Here is a 26,772-nt window from a genome sequence, read left to right as displayed (position 1 = left end):
CCCAATGGTTCTCAAAAGCCTGAAAAATCTGATCTACAGTAGCTGCGGTATATTATGACCTGGAGGGGTATAAACTGGACTAGTCCAATTTATACCCCGGGGTATAGTTTGGGCTAGGCCAGAATATACCCAGGGTATAATCTGGCCCAGGCCACTTTAACCCCGGGTATATTCTGGGCGGGGGGTTAATCTGGCCTGTTACATCGGCGCCTGCGTACTGCAGAACTTTGCTCTGCCCTCAACAGAGAAGACAAAGTACGGCGGAGCCGGAGCCTGAATACAAGAAGAGGACGTCATCGTAAGAAGATGGGAGACACCGGACCCAGAACGCAGAAGGACTGGGTGGGTGAGCAATAGAGTCTGCACTCCGCATATCATACACTGAGGCCCCTGATCATGTGACCCCTGACTCCTCCCCTCCTGTGACCTCATCACAGGTCCTGTGCGCACAGAACAGCCATATATGTGGAGTGCGGCTCTGCGGGTGGAGGTCAGTGCTGGAGGCTCCATTATTCTCTATGTGGAGTGCGGCTCTGCGGGTGGAGGTCGGTGCTGGAGGCTCCATTATTCTCTGTGGAGTGCGGCTCTGCGGATGGAGGTCGGTGCTGGAGGCTCCATTATTCTCTATGTGGAGTGCGGCTCTGCGGGTGGAGGTCGGTGCTGGAGGCCCCATTATTCTCTATGTGGAGTGCGGCTCTGCGGGTGGAGGTCGGTGCTGGAGGCTCCATTAATCTCTATGTGAAGTGCGGCTCTGCGGGTGGAGGTCGGTGCTGGAGGCTCCATTATTCTCTATGTGGAGTGCGGCTCTGCGGGTGGAGGTCGGTGCTGGAGGCTCCATTATTCTCTATGTGGAGTGCGGCTCTGTGGGTGGAGGTCGGTGCTGGAGGCTCCATTATTCTCTATGTGAAGTGCGGCTCTGCGGGTGGAGGTCGGTGCTGGAGGCTCCATTATTCTCTATGTGGAGTGCGGCTCTGCGGGTGGAGGTCGGTGCTGGAGGCCCCATTATTCTCTATGTGGAGTGCGGCTCTGTGGGTGGAGGTCGGTGCTGGAGGCTCCATTATTCTCTATGTGGAGTGCGGCTCTGCGGGTGGAGGTCGGTGCTGGAGGCTCCATTATTCTCTATGTGGAGTGCGGCTCTGTGGGTGGAGGTCGGTGCTGGAGGCCCCATTATTCTCTATGTGGAGTGCGGCTCTGCGGGTGGAGGTCGGTGCTGGAGGCTCCATTATTCTCTATGTGGAGTGCGGCTCTGCGGGTGGAGGTCGGTGCTGGAGGCTCCATTATTCTCTATGTGGAGTGCGGCTCTGCGGGTGGAGGTCGGTGCTGGAGGCCCCATTATTCTCTATGTGGAGTGCGGCTCTGCGGGTGGAGGTCGGTGCTGGAGGCTCCATTATTCTCTGTGGAGTGCGGCTCTGCGGATGGAGGTCGGTGCTGGAGGCTCCATTATTCTCTATGTGGAGTGCGGCTCTGCGGGTGGAGGTCGGTGCTGGAGGCTCCATTAATCTCTATATGGAGTGTGGCTCTGCGGGTGGAGGTCGGTGCTGGAGGCTCCATTATTCTCTATGTGGAGTGCGGCTCTGCGGGTGGAGGTCGGTGCTGGAGGCCCCATTATTCTCTATGTGGAGTGCGGCTCTGCGGGTGGAGGTCGGTGCTGGAGGCTCCATTATTCTCTATGTGGAGTGTGGCTCTGTGGGTGGAGGTCGGTGCTGGAGGCTCCATTATTCTCTATGTGGAGTGCGGCTCTGCGGGAGGAGATCGGTGTTGGAGGCTCCATTATTCTCTATGTGGAGTGCGGCTCTGCGGATGGAGGTCGGTGCTGGAGGCCCCATTATTCTCTATGTGGAGTGCGGCTCTGCGGGTGGAGGTCGGTGCTGGAGGCTCCATTATTCTCTATGTGGAGTGCGGCTCTGCGGGTGGAGGTCGGTGCTGGAGGCTCCATTATTCTCTATGTGGAGTGCGGCTCTGCGGGTGGAGGTCGGTGCTGGAGGCCCCATTATTCTCTATGTGGAGTGCGGCTCTGCGGGTGGAGGTCGGTGCTGGAGGCCCCATTATTCTCTATGTGGAGTGCGGCTCTGCGGGTGGAGGTCGGTGCTGGAGGCCCCATTATTCTCTATGTGGAGTGCGGCTCTGCGGGTGGTGGTCGGTGCTGGAGGCTCCATTATTCTCTATGTGGAGTGCGGCTCTGCGGGTGGAGGTCGGTGCTGGAGGCCCCATTATTCTCTATGTGGAGTGCGGCTCTGCGGGTGGAGGTCGGTGCTGGAGGCTCCATTATTCTCTATGTGGAGTGCGGCTCTGTGGGTGGAGGTCGGTGCTGGAGGCTCCATTATTCTCTATGTGGAGTGCGGCTCTGCGGGAGGAGATCGGTGTTGGAGGCTCCATTATTCTCTATGTGGAGTGCGGCTCTGCGGATGGAGGTCGGTGCTGGAGGCCCCATTATTCTCTATGTGGAGTGCGGCTCTGCGGGTGGTGGTCGGTGCTGGAGGCCCCATTATTCTCTATGTGGAGTGCGGCTCTGCGGGTGGAGGTCGGTGCTGGAGGCTCCATTATTCTCTATGTGGAGTGCGGCTCTGCGGGTGGAGGTCGGTGCTGGAGGCTCCATTATTCTCTATGTGGAGTGCGGCTCTGCGGGTGGAGGTCGGTGCTGGAGATTCCCCATTACTGAGCGCTGGGGACATTAACCCCTTCAGCACTGAGACTCTTTTGAGGATTTTGTTGCCACTTTATAAGAATCATAATGGTTTTGTTCTATTTCCTGTAATTAATACATACGACCCAACTATGGAGGACAGGAAGTGAGGTAGCGGATTGTTCCCATACTACAGGGCCCCTTTCTTGGCCCCACACAGTGTAATGCCCCCAATATGCCCCTCATGCAGTATATATGATGCCCCCACACAGTGTAATGCCCCCAATATGCCCCTTATGCAGTATATATGATGCCCCCACACAGTGTAATGCCCCCATTATGGCCCTGTAATCAGGTGACCGGATACAACACACCGACAAACACAAGGCGGAAGTAACCAATATAATTATTTATTTCCTGATAATGGGAATTGTGATCACTACGGCAACAGTGAATAATGCAGAACAGGGTGATTACGAGGTGAAATATCCAATATCAGATACACAATGAATTCTCCGCCTCACTCTCACTAATAGCAGCCTCTAACCACATGTGACTTTAGCTACTGACAAGGGGGATTTTTCTGACACATATAGTCGACAACACTCTACTCTGCGAACACCGGCCATAGTGGGGTCTCCGGCTCTTCCCGTTAGGCCATAAGTCCTCCTAATAAAGCCTATCAGGGCTCGCTGGGCCGCCTTCACTTCCAGCTTTCACCTTGTCTCTTGTACTACCCTGAACCAACACCTGTACTGACATCAGTGCTGGAAGCAATGGCCGGCTCACTCGCGCCTCCTGCTCTTCACTGCAGGCGCATGCTACTGAGCAGACTCCTCACAGATCATTGGCACATCCGTCTCTTGTACCAGAAGTAACAAGAGCTGGGACTCTACTCTTGCCTGGCATAGTCTGGACTCCAGGTCTTGATCAGTGCAGGTCTGGTTCTCAGGCCTTGGCTGGCATAGTCTGGACTCTGGGACTCATCTGGTGCCACCTGGGTACTGCCACCAGCTGCCTTGGGCACTTTACCATGACCTGGTACCTCAGATTCTTCCCCGCACCCCGTTTTTTTTTTGCTTGGCGCCAAACATGTTCTGGCTTTAGGGCTATGGCCTTTATAATAACAGGAAACTGTCATCAAGGTCACCTGACCTGGTGTACCATCTACACTGTTTCTTCCTGAAACTCTTTCTCTTCCCATTGATTCCGTAGGGTCCTGTCTGAATGGCAGATGGCAGTCTTTTTGTACAAATGGCACAAATTCTGAGGATTTGTTCTTATGACACATGTTTTTACACCCCTTATGCAGTATATATGATTCCCCTCACACAGTGTAAAGTTTCCACAGTACTGGCATGTCTCACACAAGAGATTTTCACAGTTTCACCATACCCTCAAACATAGTATAACCTCAGTCCCGCCATTCTCTCCACACAGTATGTTTCCATATTACCATCATCCCACCACACACAGTGTAATCTTCCCACAGTACCGCCATCCTCCTACATAGTATAATGTTCCCACAGTACCACCATCCTCCTACATAGTATAATGTTCCCACAGTACCACCATCCTCCTACATAGTATAATGTTCCCACAGTACCACCATCCTCCTACATAGTATAATGTTCCCACAGTACCACCGTCCTCCTACATAGTATAATGTTCCCACAGTACCACCATCCTCCTACATAGTATAATGTTCCCACAGTACCACCATCCTCCTACATAGTATAATGTTCCCACAGTACCACCGTCCTCCTACATAGTTTAATGTTCCCACAGTACCACCATCCTCCTGCATAGTTTAATGTTCCCACAGTACCACCATCCTCCTACATAGTGTAATGTTCCCACAATAGCAGGTTCCTACACACAGTATAATGTTCCCACAGTACCACCATCCTCCTACATAGTGTAATGTTCCCACAGTACCACCATCCTCCTACATAGTGTAATGTTTTCACAAAAGCAGGTTCCTACACACACAGTATAATGTTCCCACATTACCGCCATCCCCCTACATAGTATAATTTTCCAACAATAGCAGCTTGCCATTCACACAGGATAATGTTTCCACAGGACTGGCATCCCCCTCGCGCACAGTATAATATTCCCACAACACTGTATACCGGGATGGGGGCCAGCCATATATACTAGGATGGTTAACTATGTAAACCAGGATGAGGGTGGGGGCCATATATATCAGGATAAGGGGCCATGTATACTCAGGAGGGGACGTATACCTGGATTGGTGGCCATATATAACTGTATGAGGACATACATACCATGATAGATATTATATATACCTGAATGGAGCCACTTATATCAGGATTAGAACATATACAGCTCTGGCAAAAATTAAGAGACCACTGCACAGTTTTCTAAAAATCACCATCTCTACGTGTCTGATAGCCATTCCATTCCAGGGTCAGTTCAATTCCAATTAAAGTACACCTCATTCTACTTTAATGTGCTTCTGATTAGATGATCACCTAAACCAAATCTTATATAACAAGGGAAAGTATAAAAAATACTGTTGTGTGCAATAGGACAAGCTGGATGACCAAACAAGTGCTAGGAATAGCCCTAAATTAATTTGAATGAAAAAATAATTTCTAACCATGTCAAAGGAGTTGAAAAGAAAAATCTTGAGTGAGGAAAAGATGGGCTCAATTCTGGCTTTACTAGTGGAAGGACTGTTGTCCATTACAACAAGGTCAAGCAGCAGACATTGGGGACAACAAAGCTACAGACCGGCAGAGGGCAAAAGCGACTCTCCACTGACCGGGATGACCATCATCTTATTCAAATGTCAGTCAGCAACCCCAGGATGACATCAAGTGCCCTACAAAAGGAATGGCAAATGGCAGCTGGGGTGAAGTGCACGGCAAGAACAGTTCATAACAGACTCCTAGAGGCAGGCCTAAAGTCATGTAAAGCTAGAAAAAAGCCTTTCATCAATGAGAAACAAAGGAGAGCCAGGCTGAAGTTTGCCAAAAACCCTAAGGATTGGACCATAGAGGACTGGAGTAAGGTAATCTTCTCTGATGCATCTAATTTTCAGCTTTGCCCAACACCTGGATGTCTAATGGTTAGACGGAGACCTGGAGAGGCGTACAAGCCACAGCGTCTTGCTTCCACTGTGACATTTGGTGGAGAATCAGTGATGATCTGGGGTTGCTTCAGCAAGGCTGGAATTGGGCAGATTAATGTTTGTGAAGGAAGTATGAATCAAGCCGCAGAAAAGGTTACCCTTGAAAACCACTTGCTTCCGTCTACTCAGGCAATGCTCCTTTACTCTGTGAGCTGGTTTTTCCAGCAGGACAATGCCCCATGCCACATAGCTAGATCAATCAATGTGTGAATGAAGGAGCACCACACCAAGACCCGGTCATGGCCAGCCCAATCTCCAGACCTGAGCCCCATTGAAAACCTCTGGAATGTAATCAAGAGGAAGATAGATAGTCACAAGCCATCAAACAAAAAACTGCTTACATTTTTGTTCCAGGAGTGGTATAAGGTCACCCAAAAGTAGTGGGAAAGACTGGTGGAAAGCATGCCAAGACACATGAAAACTGTGACTAAAAATGATGGTTATTCCACAACGTATTCATTTCCGAACTCTTCCTGAGTTAAAACATGAGTAATGTTGTTTCTACATTATTAAGAACTTGTTTTCTCTAGTAACCCCCCATAACAGCACACCTGGAGGATGTTACTCCTTTCCTAATAGGGACAGGAAATGACAAAGAAGTTAAATAACCCCTCCCTCATCCTCCCCTCAGTATTGTTTTCTGTCCCTACTAGGGTTGAAGAGGTGTACTGTACCGGCAGCAGTCACCAAGGGGGAAAAGAGATCTTAACGCTGGGCAGCTGGGGAGCAGACTTGCTTCTCTTCCCCGTGCGCTGCTCCTGTCTTCTCTGGACTCGGGACATCCGCCACCAGTCCGCACCTGCAGGGCAAGGTCTGGGTGGCATTCTTCGGCTGGAAACCTCTCGGAGCTCTCCAGCCCCTCTCCTCCTCCAGCGGTATGCGTGCGATGAGGACTTCCGGTCTGAAGCCGACGGCAGGATGTGACGTCAGACGCCGTCCGGCTTCAGTGTTCAGGAAGGTCCTTTTGAGTTCCACGCTGGAACGCATGATAGAACAGCGTGGATGATGTTGGCGACCTCCCCCCACATACATCCGGACATTGGAGGAGGAGGTTCTCTCAACAGGAGGACAGGTGCTGTGGTCCAGTCGCCTATTTAAGAGCCCCGGACAAGAAGACATCTCAGGTAAGACCACTGTGTGGTGAAAAGCATGGAGATGTCCGCTGCCTCGCTCTCTGCTCTTGCAGATCCCAGCACCATCCCGGCCCCAGTAAGTAGTCTGGCCCAGGGTGTCCACTCCCTGATGCGGGTTGCAAACTTATGATTCCTTCTCCCCTTTATTTCAGGGGGAGAAGGAACCCCCATCAGGAGGCAAATCCAAAGCTATGCGCAAATGCGCAGTTTGTGTAAAGAAATTGTCCTCTTCATACAAGAAGACATTGTGCAAAGAATGCACAGAGAAAATTATTAGGGAAGAGCAGCCATCTCTCATGGAAGAGATTAAAGGCTTAATCCATCACGAGATCAAAAGCTCTCTGGCCACCTTTTCCCAACCCACACCCAACCCTAGTGCTCCTCCGGAGGCTAAAAAAAGAAGGCTTAATCCAGAGGATGAAGGACATGAGGATTCTCAGGGGGAGATGTCGGATGAACCTCCAGAAGAGGGTGAAATATCATTAGATTCCGAGGCTTCCCGACAGGAGAGATATTACTTCTCCTCAAATGACATAGAAGAACTCCTACAGCAGTGAGGAAGACTATGGAGATTGAAGAAGAAAAAACGGCTCAGTCTGTACAGGAAGAGATTTTGGGGGTCTTTGTCCTAAGAAAAAACAAGTATTTCCCATTCACAAAAATATCTGTGACTTAGTCCTAGAAGAATGGGAATCCCCAGAAAAGAGGCAGAAATTAAGGATCGGTTTCCGGTAGATGACGACACTGCTTCATGCTGGTCGGAGATTCCAAAGGTGGACGTCCAGATCGCTAGGGTAGCTAAAAAAAACACGCTGCCATTTGAAGATGCCTCCCAGTTGAAAGATCCTCTGGAACATAAAATGGACGGCCTACTAAGGAAATCATGGGAAACGTCAGCGTCCTTACTGAACATCAATTCTGTATCTACCTGTGTGGCTAGGTCAATGCACCGCTGGCTGGGACAACTAGAAGAGCACCTGTCCTCAGGCACTCCCAGAGAGGATATTCTAGCCTCCCTACCCATCTTCCAGAAAGCGACAGGATTTCTAGCAGATGCCTCGGCAGAATCGGTGAGGGTGGCAGCAAGATCATCAGGGTTGTCAAATTCTGTAAGACGAGCACTCTGGCTAAGATCTTGGTCTGGGGACATGAATTCGAAGATGAGGCTGTGTTCTATTCCTTTTAAAGGAAAATATATGTTTGGGCCTGCCCTGGATGATCTACTGTAGAAAGCCTCAGACAAAAAGAAGACATTGCCAGAGCCTAGAAACCCTGGAAAGAGACCCTTTCGCTCTCAGCAAGAGCATACTCCTCAACACAGAGGTAAGGGTAAGTCGGGGCGTTGGAGTTATCCAAAAGGGGGAAAAGACAGGAATCTTTTTCTTCCCCAACTCCAAAATCAAAGAAAACAATTATGCCACCACGGTGGGGGGTCATATATCAAACTTCCTCCCATACTGGCAAACAATCTGCTCAGACCAATGGACCTTAAGATCAGTCAGAGACGGGATAAAAATAGAGTTTGTATCCTCAAAAGATGTTAAAGATAACATCTTTATCCACACCAAAGCTACAATCCACATTGATAGTGGGAGTACAAGATCTGCTAATCAACAATGTGATCTCCACAGTCCCGGAGAACGAGCGGAACAGAGGACATTATTCAAACCTATTCCTAATAAAGAAACCGAATGGGTCCCATCGAGTGATAATCAACCTAAAACCCCTAAATCGATATGTCGCCTACAGAAGGTTCAAGATGGAATCAGTAAGATCTAAAGTACCCCTCATAGGACAGGATTTCGTTACGGCAACTATAGATTTACAGGATGCATATTACCACATCCTAATCCATCCAACTTATCGAAGATTCCTAAGATTTGCAGTCACCAGGGGAGAAAACATAGACCATTTTCAGTTCAATGTCCTCCCATTCGGGCTATCCTCAGCCCCAAGAATATTCACGAAGATCATGTCCGAAGTAATGGCCTACATCAGAGGTCAACAAATATGCATAATTCCATACCTCGACGACCTTTTGATGGTGGCTCTCACAGTTCCCCTTCTACAAGAGCATCTTTAGAGGACAGTCCAAATCTTGTTGTCCCTAGGCTGGATAGTAAACCACAAAAAATCGGATATGGTTCCATCAACATCAAAGATCTTTTTAGGAGTTCTACTAGACTCTCACTGCCAAACCTCTTTCTTACCAGAACAAAAACGGACCTTACTTACAGCAAAAATAAGAATGTTGCGGGACAAGAAGGTAGTATCTTTAAGATGGGCCATTTCGGTTCTCGGGACCATGACACCATGTATCCAGATGGTGGCATGGGCACAAGCCCACACCAGAATACTCCAGACCCATATCCTGACAAACTGGGACAGGTCCCCAGATTCTCTAGACAAAAAGATCCACATACCACCACACATAAAATCCTCATTGACATGGTGGCTACAAAAGGAGAACTTAATCAGAGGAGTTCCCTGGTCGCAGGATCCCGCGATCACTATAACAGTAGATGCCAGCGAAAGAGGTTGGGGAGCTACGGTGGCCCAACATATATTTCAAGGAGACTGGCCAAACGAGATAAGACAACGATCCTCGAACTACAGAGAACTAAAAGCGGTAGAGGAAGTTCTCAAAGCAGCAGTAACTCTTCTTCAAAATTCCCATATCAAGATATATTCGGACAACATGACAACAGTTGCCCACCTTCGCCATCAAGGAAGTACAAGACACGAGGATCTAAAAGCAATATCAGCCAGAATATTTTCCTGGGCCGAAGAACACGTTCTTTCACTTTCTGCCCTACATATAAAAGGGGAAATAAATATACAGGCCGACTTCCTGAGCAGATAAAGGATCCATCCAGGAGAATGGAGTTTAGACCCATGGGAATTTTTGTGAATATTTTCTCACGCTCCAGTTCATCTGAGGTTATGCCAGCAGGGGGCGCAGCACCGCAAGTCTAGGTAGCTACGTTCCCCTGCTTTCCATTCATTCCCCAGTTTTTACAGGCAGGGGCGGCTGCATTAGCAGGCTCCTGCTTGTAAATTTATTTAACCCCTTCAGATGGATTTACAGCATGGGACAAGACTGAACGACGGAAGGTATGGGATATTGTTGATTTTTTATTTTAACTTTGTTTCAGGTGACAAGGGTCTTCAATTGGATTGATAATATAATAAACTATTACAACACCCTGTGTCTTTATTTCATCAAAATACTTTTGTCCTAATGTGTGTGTGTTTTATTAACCCCTTCCTGACCTGTGACGCCACGTAGGCATCATGAAAGTCGGTGCCAATCCGACCTGTGACGCCTATGTGGCGTCATGGAGGGATCGCGTCCCTGCAGATCGAGTCAAAGGGTTAACTCCAATTTCACCCGATCTGCAGGGACAGGGGGAGTGGTACTTCAGCCCAGGGGAGGGGGGGGGTGGCTTCACATAGGTTTTATCACAGTGATCAAAATAAAAAAAATAGTAAATGAACCCCCCATTTATCACCCCCATAGGTAGGGACAATAATAAAAATAAAGAAAATATATATTTTTTTTTCTTCCCCCACTAGGGTTAGGGCTAGGGTTAGGGTTAGAACCTAGAGTTAGGGTTAGATTAGGCTATGTGCACACATGGTGCAGATTTGGCTGCGGATCCGCAGCAGATTGGCTGCTGCGGATTCGTAGCAGTTTTCAATCAGGTTTACAGTACCATGTAAACCTATTGAAAACCAAATCCGCTGTGCCCATGGTGCGGAAAATACAGCGCGGAAACGCTGTGTTTGTATTTTCCGCAGCATGTCAATTCTTTGTGCGGATTCCGTTTTACACCTGCTCCTCAATAGGAATCCGCAGGTGAAATCCGCACAAAAAACACTTGAAATCCGCGATAAATGCGCAGGTATAACGCAGTGCCTTTTTACCTGCGGATTTTTCAAAAATGGTGTGGAAAAATCTCACACGAATCCGCAATGTGGGCACATAGCCTTAGGGTGGAATTAGGGCTAGGGTTGGAAATAGGGTTAAGATTAGGCTTGTGGTTAGGGTTAGGGGTGTGTTGGGGTTAGGGTTGTGGTTAGGGTTGGGATTAGGGTTAGGGGTGTGTTGGGGTTAGTGTTGAAGTTAGAATTGAGGGGTTTCCACTGTTTAGGCACATCAGGGGTCTCCAAACACAACAAGGCGCCACCATTGATTCCAGCCAATCTTGCGTTCAAAAAGTCAAATGGTGCTCCCTCTCTTCTGAGCCCCGATGTGCGCCCAAGCAGTGGTTTACCCCCACATATGGGGTACCAGCATACTCAGGACAAACTGGGCAACAATTATTGGGGTCCAATTTCTCCTGTTACCCTTGCGAAAGTAAAAAATGGCTTGCTAAAACATAATTTTAGAGGAATGAAAAATTCTTTTTTATTTTCACGGTTCTGCGTTATAAACTTCTGTGAAGCACTTGGGGGTTCAAAGTGCTCACTACACATCTAGATAAGTTCCTTGGGGGGTCTAGTTTCCAAAATGGGGTCACTTGTGGGGGAGCTCCAATGTTTAGGCACACGGGGGCTCTCCAAACGCGACATGGTGTCCGCTAACGACTGGAGTTATTTTCTATTCAAAAAGTCAAATGGCGCTCCTTCCCTTCCGAGCCTTACCATGTGCCCAAACAGTGGTTTACCCCCACATGTGAGGTATCGGTGTACTCAGGAGAAATTGCCCAACAAATTTTAGGATCCATTTTATGCTGTTGCCCATGTGAAAATGAAAAAATTGAGGCTAAAAGAATTTTTTTTGTGAAAACATAGTACTTTTTCATTTTTACGGATCAATTTGTGAAGCACCTGGGGGATTAAAGTGCCCACTATGCTTCTAGATAAGTTCCTTGGGGGGTCTAGTTTCCAAAATGGGGTCACTTGTGGGGGAGCTCCAATGTTTAGGCACACGGGGGCTCTCCAAACGCGACATGGTGTCCGCTGAAGATTGGAGCCAATTTTTCATTCAAAAAGTCAAATGGCGCTCCTTCCCTTCCGAGCCCTGCCGTGCGCCCAAACAGTGGTTTACCCCCATATATGAGGTATCAGCGTACTCAGGACAAATTGGACAACAAGGTTCGTGGTCCAGTTTCTCCTTTTACCCTTGGGAAAATATAAAAATTGTTGCTGAAAGATCATTTTTGTGACTAAAAAGTTAAATGTTCATTTTTTCCTTCCATGTTGCTTCGGCTGCTGTGAAACAGCTGAAGAGTTAATATACTTCTTGAATGTGGTTTTGAGCACCTTGAGTGGTGCAGTTTTTAGAATGGTGTCACTTTTCGGTATTTAAAGCCATATAGAACCCTCAAACTGACTTCAAATGTGAGGTGGTCCCTAAAAAAAAAAATGGTTTTGTAAATTTTGTTGTAAAAATGAGAAATCACTGGTCAAATTTTAACCCTTATAACTTCCTAGCAAAAAAAAATTTTGTTTCCAAAATTGTGGTGATGTAAAGTAGACATGTGGGAAATGTTATTTATTAACTATTTTGTGTCACATAACTCTCTGGTTTAACAGAATAAAAATTCAAATGTGAAAATTGCGAAATTTTCATAATTTTCGCCAAATTTCCGTTTTTTTTCACAAATAAACTCAGAAATTATCAACCAAAATTTACCACTAACATGAAGCCCAATATGTCACGAAAAAACGATCCGTTGAAGCATTCCTGAGTTATTACCTCATAAAGGGACACTGGTCAGAATTGCAAAAAAACGGCCAGGTCATTAAGGTCAAAATAGGCTGGGTCATGAAGGGGTTAACCATTTACTACTATTGGATTAATAATGGATAGGTGTCTTATTGACGCCTCTCCATTATTAACCTGGCTTTATGTCACCTTACAATAGCAAGGTGACATTAACCCTTTATTACCCCATATCCCGCCGCTACACGGGAGTGGGAAGAGAGAGGCCAAGTGCCAGAATAGGCGCATCTTCCAGATGTGCCTTTTCTGGGGTGGCTGGGGGCAGATGTTTGTAGCCGGGGGGGGGGGGGAAGCAATAACCATGGACCCTCTCTAGGCTATTATTATCTGCCCTCAGTCACTGGCTTTCCCACTCTGGCAGAGAAAATTGCGAGTTTTTTCCGCGATTTAACCCTTTATTTTCACAGCCAGACCCCCCCAAATTATGCACACAGACACTTGGAACATTATTAGTGAGGAATATGTTAAAAAATAAGGGATATCAAATGGTTTACTGTATGTAACAATGTCACATATCCTGTCAGGTTTGATAAGGAGATGGCAAAAGCCGGCTTTTCTGCTATATATATATATCCCTATACTATGTGTAGACATTTATTTGATCTATTCTAACCTGTCAGTGTGATTTTACTGTACACCGCACTGAATTACCGGCTTTTCTATAGAACACCGCTGCATATTTCTCGCAAGTCACACTGATGGTCCGTGTGTAATCCGTATTTTTCTCGCCCCCATTGACTTTCATTGGTGGATTTTTTGCGCAATATGCTGACAAACGCAGCATGCTGCGATGTTCTACGCCCGTAAAATAAGGCAGAGAAATTTACGGCAGGTAGAAGCTGCCCCATAGAGAATCATTGGTCCATGTGCAATGCGTAGTTTTTGCGCCTCTCATACATCCGTAAAACTCGCTAGTGTGACCCCGGCCTAATTGTAAGTATATTCCGACTAGAAGACGCACCCCCATTTTCCACCAAAAATATTTTTTGGGAAAAAGTGCATCTCGTAGTCTGAAAAATACGGTAATTGCTGCTTGGGTCCCCGCCAGACTCTGTATTTTCTGGTCTGTCCCAACGAACATGTGATTCCTACAGCAAATTAATTGCCGAAGCAGTGAGTAACATAGCCAGTGATTGGTTGCATGGAGGAGATGTCTTACTCAGTAATTGAGCTTATGTTCCAGTCCATACAAGACTAGAGAATACAACATCTACACGTTCTATCTCCTGATATGTTTCCTTTGTTATCTCCAGTAATTTTATTATTACACAGAATTCTTTGTAATGATTCATCGTCTCATCGTCTTACTATTCAGGTCCCTATAATATCCGATCCTTTCAGTAGACATCTTCTATATTAAGAGAATTTTTCTTAACTACCCATCAAGAATGGATATGAAGAGGGACAAGATGGCGGAGAGGATATTACACCTCACACTAGAGATCCTCTTCCGTCTTACTGGAGAGGTGAGAGATTTTGATGGCGTCACATTACATCATTCTTATTTATGGCAATAAAACTGTTGGACAGAACTCAAGAGGTGAGGACTCTGGAAATGTCTGTAGTGAGATTTATTAATGTGTCTCTCCATAACCAGGATTATACAGTAGTGAAGAAGACCTCTAGTGAGCACTGTCAGGACCCTGTGTCTGAGGGATGGGAAAGACCCCTGAGCCCAATCACAGGGCCTCCACCTCACCCACTGATACATGAGGACATCAATGACCAGAAGATCCTAGAACTCACCTACAAGATGATTGAGCTGCTGACTGGAGAGGTGACACTGCTGGGAATGGTGGGACATTATACAGTAACGCTATGAAGGGATCTGGGGATGACGGTATCATTGTATGTGTCAGATTCCTATAAGGTGTCAGGATGTCGCTGTCTATTTCTCCATGGAGGAGTGGGAGTATTTAGAAGAACACAAAGATCTGTACAAGGACGTCATGATGGAGGTTCCTCAGCCCCTCACATCTCCAGGTAATAGGATTAAATACACACAGCCTATAATTATCTGTATGTAAGGAATGAATTCAGTCTCTGTATGTGTTTCTTCCAGATCTATCCAGTAAGAGGTCAACACCAGATAGATGTCCCCGTCCTCTTCTTCTACAGGACTGTAAACAAGAAGATCCCAATGTCTCTCAGAATCATCAGGTAGATGGAGACAAGGTGTCATGAGATCTTTCCTATGATGTGTAGAAGGTGGTGAAGGTCTTGTGCTCAGTCTTGTTTTTGTAAAGAAGAAAACTAATATTCCCACAGTCATTTCTACCTCCCATCCACGCTCCATTACAAACTTCCGTAACCTCTCTAACCTTATACCCATTCACCCAGCCCCCACTTCCCCAGTCCCACTAACAGGAGCTCTGTGGAACGCTCGCTCTGTCTGTAACAAGCTTTCCTACATCCATGATCTTTTTGTTACTACCAAACTTTCCTTCCTCGCCATCACCGAAACCTGGCTCGCCCCTTCTGACACGGCCTCCCCTGCTGCACTCTCTTACGGTGGCTTCCACCTTTCTCACACACCCCGCCCCAGCAGCAAGCATGGTGGAGGAGTTGGGTTTTCTCCTGTCAGATAACTGCTCCTTCACCCCAATCCCACTGCCACCCTCTGTTACCCTCCCTTCCTTTGAGGTGCACTCTGTGCGCATCTACTCCCCCTCCAACTGGCTGCCATTTACCGCCCCCCAGGGCCAGCCACCACCTTCTTTGACCACTTCACCACCTGGCTACTTCATTTCCTTTCTGCGGACATACCCACTATCATCATGGGCGATTTCAACATCCCCATTGACACTTCCCTCTCAGCTGCCACTAAACTTCTATCTCTCATTTCCTCCTTCGGCCTCATTCAATGGTCTTCTGCAGCCACTCACAAAGATGGTCACACACTGGACCTCATCTTCACCCGCCTCTGCTCCCTATCTAACCTCTCTAACTCACCTCTTCCTCTTTCTGACCACAACCTTCTCACATTCTCATCTCTCTCCACTCCATGTCTACAATCACCACCCCACAAACTTTGACACCCTCGCAGAAATCTTAAACATCTTGACCTACATTCATTCTCTGAATCCCTCCTCCCTCTCAGAGACATAAGTTCCATACACAATGCGGATGACGCTGCCACTCTATATAACACCACAATAGCTGTAGCTTTGGAATCTGCTGCCCCACTTACACATACCAAAGCTCGCAAAATCAACAGACAGCCCTGGCACACCAGCCTGACCAAAGAACTGAGGCGAGCTTCCATGGCTGCTGAGCGCAGATGGAAAAGATCCCACTCCAACGACCACTTCATCGCATTCAAACAGTCCCTCACTACTTTCAAGACCACACTCGCCACAGCTAAACAAACCTACTTCTCATCTCTCCTATCCTTCCTGTTTCAGAACCCTAAACAGTTATTAAACACCTTCAATTCTCTCCTCCGTCCCCCAGCACCTCCTCCCTCCCCACTGATCTCAGCTGAAGACTTTGCCTCATTTTTCAAGCAGGAGATTGATAGCATCAGAGACAGTTTTGGTCAACAAGCCCCAGATCCCTTCCTCCCGACTTCCCAGCCCTCCACCTCCAAAACCAACTTCTCCACCATTACAGAAGATCAACTCTCCACTCTACTCTCAAGATCGCATCTCACCACCTATGCACTTGACCCGCTCCCATCCCACCTCATCCCAAACTTCACCACAGTCTTCATCCCAACCCTAACCCATCTCTTCAACCTATCACTAACAACTGGTGTTTTCCCCTCAAGCTTTAAACATGCCTCCTCAAAAAGCCCTCTCTTGACCCATCCTCTGTATCTAGCTATCGCCCTATATCACTTCTCCCTTATGCCTCCAAACTACTGGAACAACACGTCTACCTTGAACTGTCCTCCCATCTCTCTTCTTGCTCCCTCCTCACATGTAAAGCGCCAAGGAATAAATGGCGCTATAACAATAAATAATAATAATAATAATAATAAATAGTGTAAAATAATAAATCTCCTCATATGTTTCCCTTATTATCTCCAGTAATTGTATTATTACAGAGGATTTTTATGATGTTACATTGGCTCATCTTCTCATTCAGGTCTCTACAATATCGTATCCTCTCAGTGAAGATCTTCTATATAAGAGAATTTTCCTGATTTGCCCACCAAAGATGGTTATGGACAGAGACAAGATGGCGGAGAGGATATTACACCTCACCCTAGAGATCCTCTTCCGTCTTACTGGAGAGGTGAGAGATTTTGATGGTGTCACATTACATCATTCTTATCTATGGGAATAACAGATGGACAGAACTGGAGAGGTGAGGACTCTGGAAATGTCTGTAGTGAGATTTATTAATGTGTCTCTCCATAACCAGGATTACACAGTAGTGAAACAAATTTCTAGTGAGCGCTGTCAGGACCCTGTGTCTGAGGGATGGGAAAGACCCCTTAGTCCAATCACAAGGCCTCCACCTCACCCACTGATACATGAGGACATCAATGACCGAAAGATCCTAAAACTCACCAACAAGATGATTGAGCTACTGACTGGAGAGGTGACACTGCTGGGAATGCTGGGACATTATACAGTAACGCTATGAAGGGATCGGGGGGATGACTGTATCATTGTATGTGTCAGGTTCCTATAAGGTGTCAGGATGTCACTGTCTATTTCTCCATGGAGGAGTTGGAGTATTTAGAAGGACACAAAGATCTGTACAAGGACGTCATGATGGAGTTTCCCCAGCCCCTCACATCACCAGGTAATAGACAGGACTAAATACACAAGAACTATAATTCTGTATGTAAAGAATGAATTCAGTCCCTGTATGTGTTTCCTCCAGATCTATCCAGTAAGAGGACAACACCAGAGAGATGTTCCCGTCCTCTTCTTCTACAGGACTGTAAACAAGAAGATCCCAATGTCTCTCAGGATCATCAGGTAGATGGAGAGAAGGTGTCATGAGATCTCCCCTATGATGTGTAGACGGTGGTGAAGGTCTTGTGCTCAGTCTTGTTTTATCCACCAGTATTACATATTTCATACTGGTGTCGTGAGAACGGTGGAGATGGCAGGATTAGAGCTGATCATAGATGTGACTTTCTCCATCTGTGACTTTTACATTATTTATTTCAGGGTGAAGATCTGACCCATATTAATACTACAGAGACATATGTGAGGGGTGATGAGCGGTGTAAAGAGGAGACTCCTACATATGACTACCCAGGTGAGTAGTAACCACTAAATACAGAGAAGTCACAGATTCTTCTCAATCACCAGCTGTGGCTGCTTTATCAATGGTGTAGTTCGGACGTGGCACAATCGTGTGATCCCCATTTTGCCGGTAGGGCATAACATTCTCCTCCAACCGAAAATATTTAAATGGCTTTGTGAAATTGTGAAAACCCTTTTGTATAGCGCTTACAACCTGCAGGTGTAAGGCAGACATGGTGGTAGTCATGGCAACAAGCTGTAGAGTTTCCACACCCTGGCACCCCGCAGATGAAATATAGAGTCCTTTCTGTTGTGTGTGATGTGTGCAGCAGAGTTTCAGTTGCTGGAGTTCCCTCGGTCTCTTTCATTCCAGCTTCAGAATTCCAGGTTCCATTAAACACTGCAGCGACACAGTCCTTTTCAAACAGTTCAACTTTACTGATAACATGGGCACCCATCACTTTTGCAGCACATTTCACACAAAGCAACATATCTTGTACTTACCCTGCCTTCTGAGCAGACTCCATTTCCTCTATAACTTCTCCTTCTCTCCCATCAATCCATGCCATCTCTGTGGACAATCTGTGTCTCTTCCGTACTTCCTGCATCACCAGCTCCCTGTCAGCCCCTTGTCTGATTCCATCTTGCAAAGCTGCCGGGAGTTCCATCTTACTGACTCCCACCCCAGTCGTAGATCCCAGAAGCGCCCTGAGGATGATCCTATTGAGCTGATGCCCGACTGTACTATTCTCCAGCCTGGGGCCCCTTATTGCCATCCGCAGCTTTACCCCCATGACCTGTAGCTGTCTCATACACTGCATGCACCCTGCCCTTGGCAAGGCTGCCTGGGTGTCTGTCTCTAATCAGGAAGTATCCTGAGTATACTTCCCTGCTCCTTGCTATACCTCCCCTTTAGTTAACCCCTGTGCTGCCTACCTCCTGCTCTATTCTATGATATCATCTATCACTGCTGTGCCCCCTCTATTCTAGCCCCACTACAGTTCTAGCCTATCCTATTCTAGCCCCAATCCTATAAACAGTACCCATTGAGTACATTCACATTATGGTATATAAACATTACGTCACCTTACAATATATGAACAGTAATACACAGTGAGGTGCCACATGTGAACGTGCGAACAGAGTCCAGGAGAGAGAAGGCACACGAGGGTCCCCGCCACCTTCTTACACAGGATGACCGTTACCTACCCAGGTCTGTAGACTTCAAAGCCAAATAACAACGTACGTAGAATGTGCTGACCAGATATTATGATGGGCCTGTAAGAGAAAGCGGAGGGTAATGATGCTGTTGGCTTCCTAGATCCCTGAGATCTTATTGGATGAATCTACCTTCTCTCCCTTCTGTGCTCCTGAATGTGATCATATGGTCCCTACAAGACCAGGTCCAGTCTTTCTGGCCAAACTTCACTTTTATGATCAACAACATTGAATGTGCAGTGAGGCCAAGTGTGAATTTCTGTACAATAACAACAGAGTTTCCCTTTATCCTGACTTTTCAATTTGTATTAAAAACTAACTAATTTCAAGGAGGATTGTGATAAAAAAACATTACACCTGTGCCACGATGTATCTCTAAGCTGTGCGTGGTTCATGTCTGTAATATACATTTATTCCCACCTGCAGGAGATGTGTTGACATGGCACGAGCCCTGGTTTCATAGATTCACCCTACGTCATAAATTCCATTATGTTTTCCATCCTAAGGAATTCAGATTACTGCACAATCTCTCTTGAAATGGGGGCGCTAATACTTTCTCTACTCCTCTGGTCAGGACTCATAGTATCTCCAATGGTCCACCATAAATGAGTGTGACTCCAGTTTAGTGTTGGAGTTCTCCCCTCGTACATACTTTTTTTGGGGAGATGTAACATATTTTTAGTTCTATGGTGTTTTTTTTTTGTTTTACATGTTCATTCTGGTTGATAGTTTGATTGTGGTAGGATCAGCCTGCCTCAGGTAGGTAAGTTTGTAAGTTTGGAACTCCCTGGTATTTTTTTATTTTTTAAAGTCTCCATTACCTCTTCACAATGTGCGAGATCTAATTTAAAGATGCCCCAGCTCTGCAGTATTATAAAAAGTTTGTTTTAAATGTCTAATATTTTTTCTTGAAACTCATCTGATAGAAAATATTGGCCCTTACGATAGTTTAGATTGCCAAGAGCCACCGAGCCCCATACTTTAATTACTCCAGAGAGTTGATACCACTACTCATATTTTACTGATGAAGACTGAGTTTGAACATTTTGATAGATGTGTTATTGTCCATAGTCAGTTTTTGACTACAGTAGTTACTACCCAAAATACTCCCATTTTTCACATCTGACATGTCGCTTTTTGTAGTGATAACTGTGGAATTCTTCACAAAGGATAATAGGAAACAAATGAACCTCACAAATTATTTTCCAACATCTCTTGAATCCAACAATACCCTGTATACGGTTGTACACTACTGTCTGGGCACATGGCAGGGTTAAGAAGGGAAGGAGCGCCATTTAGCTATTTGAATGCATATCTTGTTGGAATAGATTCCAGACACAATGTATTGGTTCCCTGGCAGCTCAAAATATGGCTACCACAATCAGGCTTGGCACTATCTACTCAGCTTTGCAGATCCCAAGGATTGCCTTGCTCAACATTCTTTACATGGATCTGTTCTTACACAGAGATCCCTAGGCTTGGGCCATGATGTTACCTGCTGTTCTGTGAAGTGAGGTGAGATGACGAATAGTCAAGCAGTTGGGTCAGATCCACGAGGGCAGAGAAAATACAAAATCATAAGAAGCAAGATTAGTCACTAAGGGGTCACAGCAGCTGAGCTCAGAAAGGGCTGAACAAGGCTGTATCTTCCTGCAATTTGCTTTTGAGCTTTAGTAGGGCGGGGTGGGGTGCTTTCCAATTGGCGAATGCAGAAAGCAGATTACTCCAGATGGACAGCACACACACCCATAATGCCTGACTGGATGGCACTACAGTTCACAGCAACCCTAATCTGTGGCTGAGCAGAGCCTGCACCATCCAGAGCTTCTGGTTCCGATATCTCCTCCATCCCCAGTGTTGCCTGCAGAATGAATGAGGCCATGCCTGGTGACAGAAGTAGGGGTGGCAGGTGTGGATGCCAGGCTAGATGGTACACACCATTTTCACAAGCCTTAATTTGACAAAATGCAGAAAACCAGAGCAGTTAAAACCTCATAAAGTGACTCCATTTTGGAAATGATAATAAGTCGCCCCCAGGGCATTGGGGTACTCGTTACCAGGTCCGGTCTCGAGGGGGAATGTCAAGGTGGCTGCGACCCGGTCCGTGGCCCTGGGCCTCAACGTTAAAGAGGAACGGTCTTTTAAGGGAAAAGTGTTTAAAGTCTGTCGTGACGCCACCTGTGGAGTTCGATCAATAGTGGGACCGATGCTGCATTAAAGGAGTCCTCTGGGGGATGTTGTGGCAGCACTGATGTTACCCTTCCCACAGGTGAAGCAGGGTCCTACGACATAAGGTGTGAATGGTATGTGCCAGTGAATAAAGAGAGGACACAAGTTGTAAGTCATTACCTGGTTTACTACAGTTGGCTGGCCACAGTCCAGGGCACCAGGCATGGGTGGTGGTATGGCCCGGCCAGCTCGGAGGCAATGGAGGGTCCCCTTTTCCGTGTGAGGTCCGTGAGCCTTTCCTCTAGCGCCTCTTGAAGATAAATTCCCTGCTGCCTGAAGTTTCCTACAGTGTACTCCAGTTTCCCCCAGTCCTGGGACAGGTACCTGCACAACGGACAGCTCGAACCGTTTTACAGGGACTCAATCACGCCCCGGGCTCCTTAGGTGCTGCTGCATGTCAGGCGAGGTGTGGGCCAATTACATACAGTTCCTGGCCCTCCGGTTCTGCTCTGTGTCCTAGAGTTCCACAAAAGCCTCGGGCTCCCGGTACCTGATTCCAGCGCTTCGGCTTTGAGGGTGCCCGGTCATAGTTCCCCTCTGAGCCCTGTTCCTCTCTTTTGCTCGTTTCCTCTCCAGGTACTCCACATCCAACCCTTCAGGTAATTTCTCCTTTCCCAGAGGCTGCAGCTCCCTCATGGCTGTCAGATCTCTCTCCTGCTCTGCGGCTCTCTTAGATTTCCTTCCACTTCAGTGTTCCTCTCCAACTAACCTAACTCCTCCTCCAGGTCAGGATAGATATAGCTAGGGGACGTTCCCCTGAATTCGGGTCTTGAGCTCCCCCTCCTGGCCTGGATTCAGAATGTGTTGCATGTGGGTGCCTTACCTGGTGAAGAGAACTCCCTTGCCTCTGATCATGACATTACCTTCCCCGAAGGAAGAAAAGCAACATCACTGTAGCAACCGGTTTCCTGGGGTGCTACATTAACCTTCAGTGAATTAATCTATAGTAGTCACTATTTTGACCACAGCCACTTTCCAAAAATTAGCACGCAGTGGATGTTGGAGAGTGAAAACTTTGAATATACCATTTTATTACTCACCACATAGTGCCCAGATTGCGCTCCAAGAGACACACACCATAAATTAAGTGGGTTCTTCTCACTATAATAATAACTACATGGGTCCTAATTTTGATTTGGGCACACTGAAAGGCTCAGAAGCGACGTGAAGATTTGACTTTGTGAAAGTGGATATAGATGGATTGGTTTATAAAAGTCATATTGTTATTTGAACACTTCCATTGAAGAAGAACTCACCACCTCTCGTGGCAGCCTGCTCCACTCATTGATCACCCTCACTGTCAAAAGGTGTTTTTTTCCTAATATCCAATCTGTGTCTCCTCCACTTCAGTTTCATCCCATTGTCCCCTCATCCCTATCCTTGTATGCGTGGTTCCTCATCCCTATCCTCGTATGCACGGCCCCATCCCTATCCTTGTATGTATGCACTGCCCCATCCCTATCCTTGTATGCATGGCTCCCCATCCCTATCCTTGAATGCACGGCCCCATCCCTATCCTAGTATGTATGGCTCCATCCTTATCCTTGTAAGCACGGCTCCATCCTTTATCCTTGTATGCACGGCTCCATCCTTTATCCTTGTATGCACGGCTCCATCCCTATCCTTGTATGCACGGCCCCATCTCTATCCTTGTATGCACGGCCCCATCCCTATCCTTGTATGCACGGCCCCATCCCTATCCTTGTATGCACGGCCCCATCCCTATCCTTGTATGCACGGCCCCATCCCTATCCTTGTATGCACGGCCCCATCCCTATCCTTGTATGCACGGCCCCATCCCTATCCTTGTATGCACGGCCCCATCCCTATCCTTGTATGCACGGCCCCATCCCTATCCTTGTATGCACGGCCCCATCCCTATCCTTGTATGCACGGCCCCATCCCTATCCTTGTATGCACGGCCCCATCCCTATCCTTCTATACTTTGTACTCAAGTATATACATCAACTTACCATTTTTACAGACAGTTTTAGGAGAAATGTCCAAAAACATAAAGTTCAAGGATATTTTATTGAAAAATTAATTTGTTTTATTCTTGACAGATGACTGTACCAGGAGATCAGAGGGACAGATGACATCATCAATTTTAAAATCAGATGATCTTGAGATCTCACAGGATACAATTGAAGTGCATGCCATTACTCCAGATATACTATCATCCCTTCACAGCAAAGATCTGTCACCTGATTCAGTACCGACTACAAAGGAAAATCAAAGACCCAAAAGAGGCATTAAAAAACAAACCGCTCCTAAAGCAAGGAAGTTCTTTTCATGTTCAGAATGTGGGAAATGTTTTAACTGGAAGCATCATCTTGATCGACACCAAAGAATCCACACAGGAGAAAAGCCTTTTTCCTGTTCAGAATGTGGGAAATGCTTTATCCAGAAAGAGGATCTTGATAGCCACCAGAGAAACCACACAGGGGAGAAGCTTTTTTCATGTTCAGAATGTGGAAAATGTTTTAATAAGAAAGTGCATCTTGATAGACACCATAGAACTCACACAGGGGAGAAGCCTTTTTCATGTTCAGAATGTGAGAGATGTTTTGTAGAGAAAAATCATCTTATCGATCATCAGAGAAGCCACACAGGGGAGAAGCCTTTTTTCTGTTCAGAATGTGAAAAATGTTTTGTGACGAAATCAAATCTTGTTAGACACCAGAGTCTCCACACAGGGGAGAAGCCTTTTTCCTGTTCAGAATGTGGAAAATGTTTTAATAAGAAAGTGCATCTTGTTAGACACCAGAGAAACCACACAGGGGAGAAGCCTTTTTTCTGTTCAGAATGTGGAAAATGTTTTGTGACTAATTCTGATCTTGTCAGACACCAGAAACTCCACACAAGGGAGAAGCCTTTTTCCTGTTCAGAGTGTGGAAAATATTTTGGAGAGAAATATCTCCTTGTTAGACACCAGAAACTCCACACAGGGGAGAAGCCTTTTTTCTGTTCAGAATGTGGAAAATGTTTTGTGACTAATTCTGATCTTGTCAGACACCAGAAACTCCACACAAGGGAGAAGCCTTTTTCCTGTTCAGAGTGTGGAAAATATTTTGGAGAGAAATATCTCCTTGTTAGACACCAGAAACTCCACACAGGGGAGAAGCCTTTTTCCTGTTCAGAGTGTGGAAAATATTTTGGAGAGAAATATCTCCTTGTTAGACACCAGAGAATTCACACAGGGGAGAAGCCTTTTTTCTGTTCAGAGTGTGGGAAATGTTTTAACTGGAAATCTGGTCTTGATAAACACCAGAGAACCCACAGAGGGGAGAAGCCTTTTTCCTGTTCAGAGTGTGGGAAATGTTTTACCCGGAAATTTGATCTTGATAAACACCAGAGAACCCACACAGGGGAGAAGCCTTTTTTCTGTTCAGAATGTGGAAAATGTTTTGTGACGAAATCAGATCTTGTTAGACACCAGAGACTCCACACAGGGGAGAAGCCTTTTTCCTGTTCAGAATGTGGAAAATATTTTAACCAGAAATCACATTTGGTTAGGCACCAGAGAATTCACACAGGAGAGAAGCATTTTAAATGTTCAAAATGTGGGAAATGTTTTATCTGGAAATCTGATCTTGATAAACACCAGAGAACCCACACAGGGCAGAAGCCTTTTCCTGTTCATAATGTTTAACAAGTTGTGATTTCTTCACAAAACGTTTTCCACATCATAGAATCCACACAGGGGAGAAGCTAATCCAGCACGGGAGGTGACTATAAAAATATTTTTATTTTAACCCCTTAACGTCCAATGAAGGATAGTACTCCCACATGACCGTGGGTCGCCAATAGGTTGGCATGAAACTCCTGTGGTTGTCATAGCCATACAGCTATGAGCAACGCCCAGCGGTCGGCGCTCATGGCAAGTGAGCATATCTGCTACATAGAGCAGGGCTGCAGCCCTGCTCTATGTAGCAGAAGCAATCAGACAAGTGCAGCTTCTAGTCTCCCATGGGGACTATTGAAGCAAGTAGATAGTAAAAAAAAAAAAATGTTTTTAAAAATAAAATAAAAAATATAAAAGTTCAAATCACCCCCTCTTGCCCCATTCAAAAATAAAAAAACAAATATACACATATTTGGGATCACCGCATTCAGAATCGCCTGCTCTATCAATATATAAAAAGAATTTATCCAATCGGTAAACGGTGTAGCGACAAAAAAATTGAAACGCCAGAATTATGTTTTCCATTACGTCCCTCAGGACAGCACCATGGAGGACGTCCTTCCTTGACCTATAGCGGGACAGGATCATAGAGAGGTTAAAAGGACCCTCCCACCTCCACCCTCCAGTGTTTTTTCCTGTCCCTACAGGGACGGACGTATGAGAGGGCGAAGATAGCCTGTGGATTCTCTTCCCCCTATCAAGTGGTCCATGGCTGACACCTAACTGGATAGAGGTCCCTCAGCTACCAGTGCTGTACCAGATGGACTCAGAGTTTGGGGGTCTCAACCTTCCCTTTTCCTGGTCAGACAGACCATGGCCGACTCCTCTTTGAGAGGTTCCTCAGCCAACAGGCAGCCTGTGCAATGGGCTTAGGGGGATCGTGCGGCAGGTCCAATCCTTCCCCCTGTCAAGTAGCCCAGGGTGGAAACTCCCCGGTGGGGAGTCCCTCAGCCCCAGAGACCAGTCGAGCGGATGGGCTCCTGGGTAGAGCCGCTTCCTCCCGGTGGGGGGCTCTCGGCTCGGACGCCGACCGGCAAAACACCGCTACTCCCGAAAGTTGTGTGGTGGAGAAGTCCATTGTGCTTCTGGTGACGTCAGAAAGGGGCGTCGGCACATAGGATTGGCGTGCTTTCTTCGATGGAACACGGAAGGGGGCACAGGCAGTAATGCAGCATTCCTGACGGGACGCCGCTTCCTTCCACAGTAGGCTCTCGGCATTACCAGCTCCCCCTGTCTTCTAGCAGGTATGGAGCCAGCACAGGTGAGTGCATGGTTTAATGTTGCATTGATGGCCTGGGCCTCTGGGCTGACTCTAGTCTCATGCCTTTGTGCCAAAGCTGTACCTGGAACCCATTTACAGCTAGGCCTTGGACCTCTAGGCTATGGTAGGGCCATATGTCCAGGCTACATCTCATAACTGGACTTCAGTTAGTTGCAGGTCTTGTCTGTACAGAGCCTTATGATTGGCCTTCAGAGTGACTCTTTGGAAGCATGCTTTCCATTTTCTGGTTCAATAAGCAAGTGTTTCACTTTTCTTTGCAACCTAACTACTCCATCCAGAGGAGGACACAAGGTGTTAATTCAGCACATTGTCTCCATGAAGACTGCCCTCCAGCTGCTGCTCATTAATTAGCCTTCGGGTGGAGTCAGTCTGACAAATGAGATGTACTGTTCAGAGTGGAGATTTATCTGGAACTCTGATAGATGGCTCTTTTGCTTAAGTGTAAGTCATACTGCTTCTATGCATCAGATTGAGTGCCTCCGTGCATAATACTGCATCATAGCA

At 46.6% G+C, this 26,772-nt stretch overlaps 1 protein-coding gene across 2 annotated transcripts; it reads left to right on the top strand.

Annotated features, from left to right (window-relative positions):
- Window positions 1–488: 488 nt before the first annotated feature.
- On the top strand, window positions 489–26,658 carry LOC143767981 (uncharacterized). 2 transcript variants are annotated; one of them, XM_077256573.1, is made up of 11 exons: window positions 489–545; window positions 13,963–14,113; window positions 14,245–14,424; window positions 14,507–14,630; window positions 14,710–14,807; window positions 16,737–16,886; window positions 17,016–17,195; window positions 17,279–17,402; window positions 17,484–17,581; window positions 17,777–17,867; window positions 23,365–26,658. In XM_077256573.1, the coding sequence occupies exons 2-11, from the start codon at window positions 14,036–14,038 to the stop codon at window positions 24,951–24,953; spliced, it is 2,712 nt and encodes a 903-aa protein (XP_077112688.1). In that variant the 5' UTR covers window positions 489–545; window positions 13,963–14,035; the 3' UTR covers window positions 24,954–26,658. The 2 variants fall into 2 exon arrangements, with proteins under 2 accessions (XP_077112688.1, XP_077112690.1); XM_077256575.1 differs by lacking the exon at window positions 489–545 and adding an exon at window positions 1,309–1,421.
- Window positions 26,659–26,772: the final 114 nt, after the last annotated feature.

This window comes from Ranitomeya variabilis, chromosome 4 (genome assembly GCF_051348905.1).
Source record: "Ranitomeya variabilis isolate aRanVar5 chromosome 4, aRanVar5.hap1, whole genome shotgun sequence".
Lineage (NCBI taxonomy): Eukaryota > Metazoa > Chordata > Amphibia > Anura > Dendrobatidae > Ranitomeya > Ranitomeya variabilis.
This window is presented reverse-complemented; position numbering and strand designations above follow the sequence as displayed.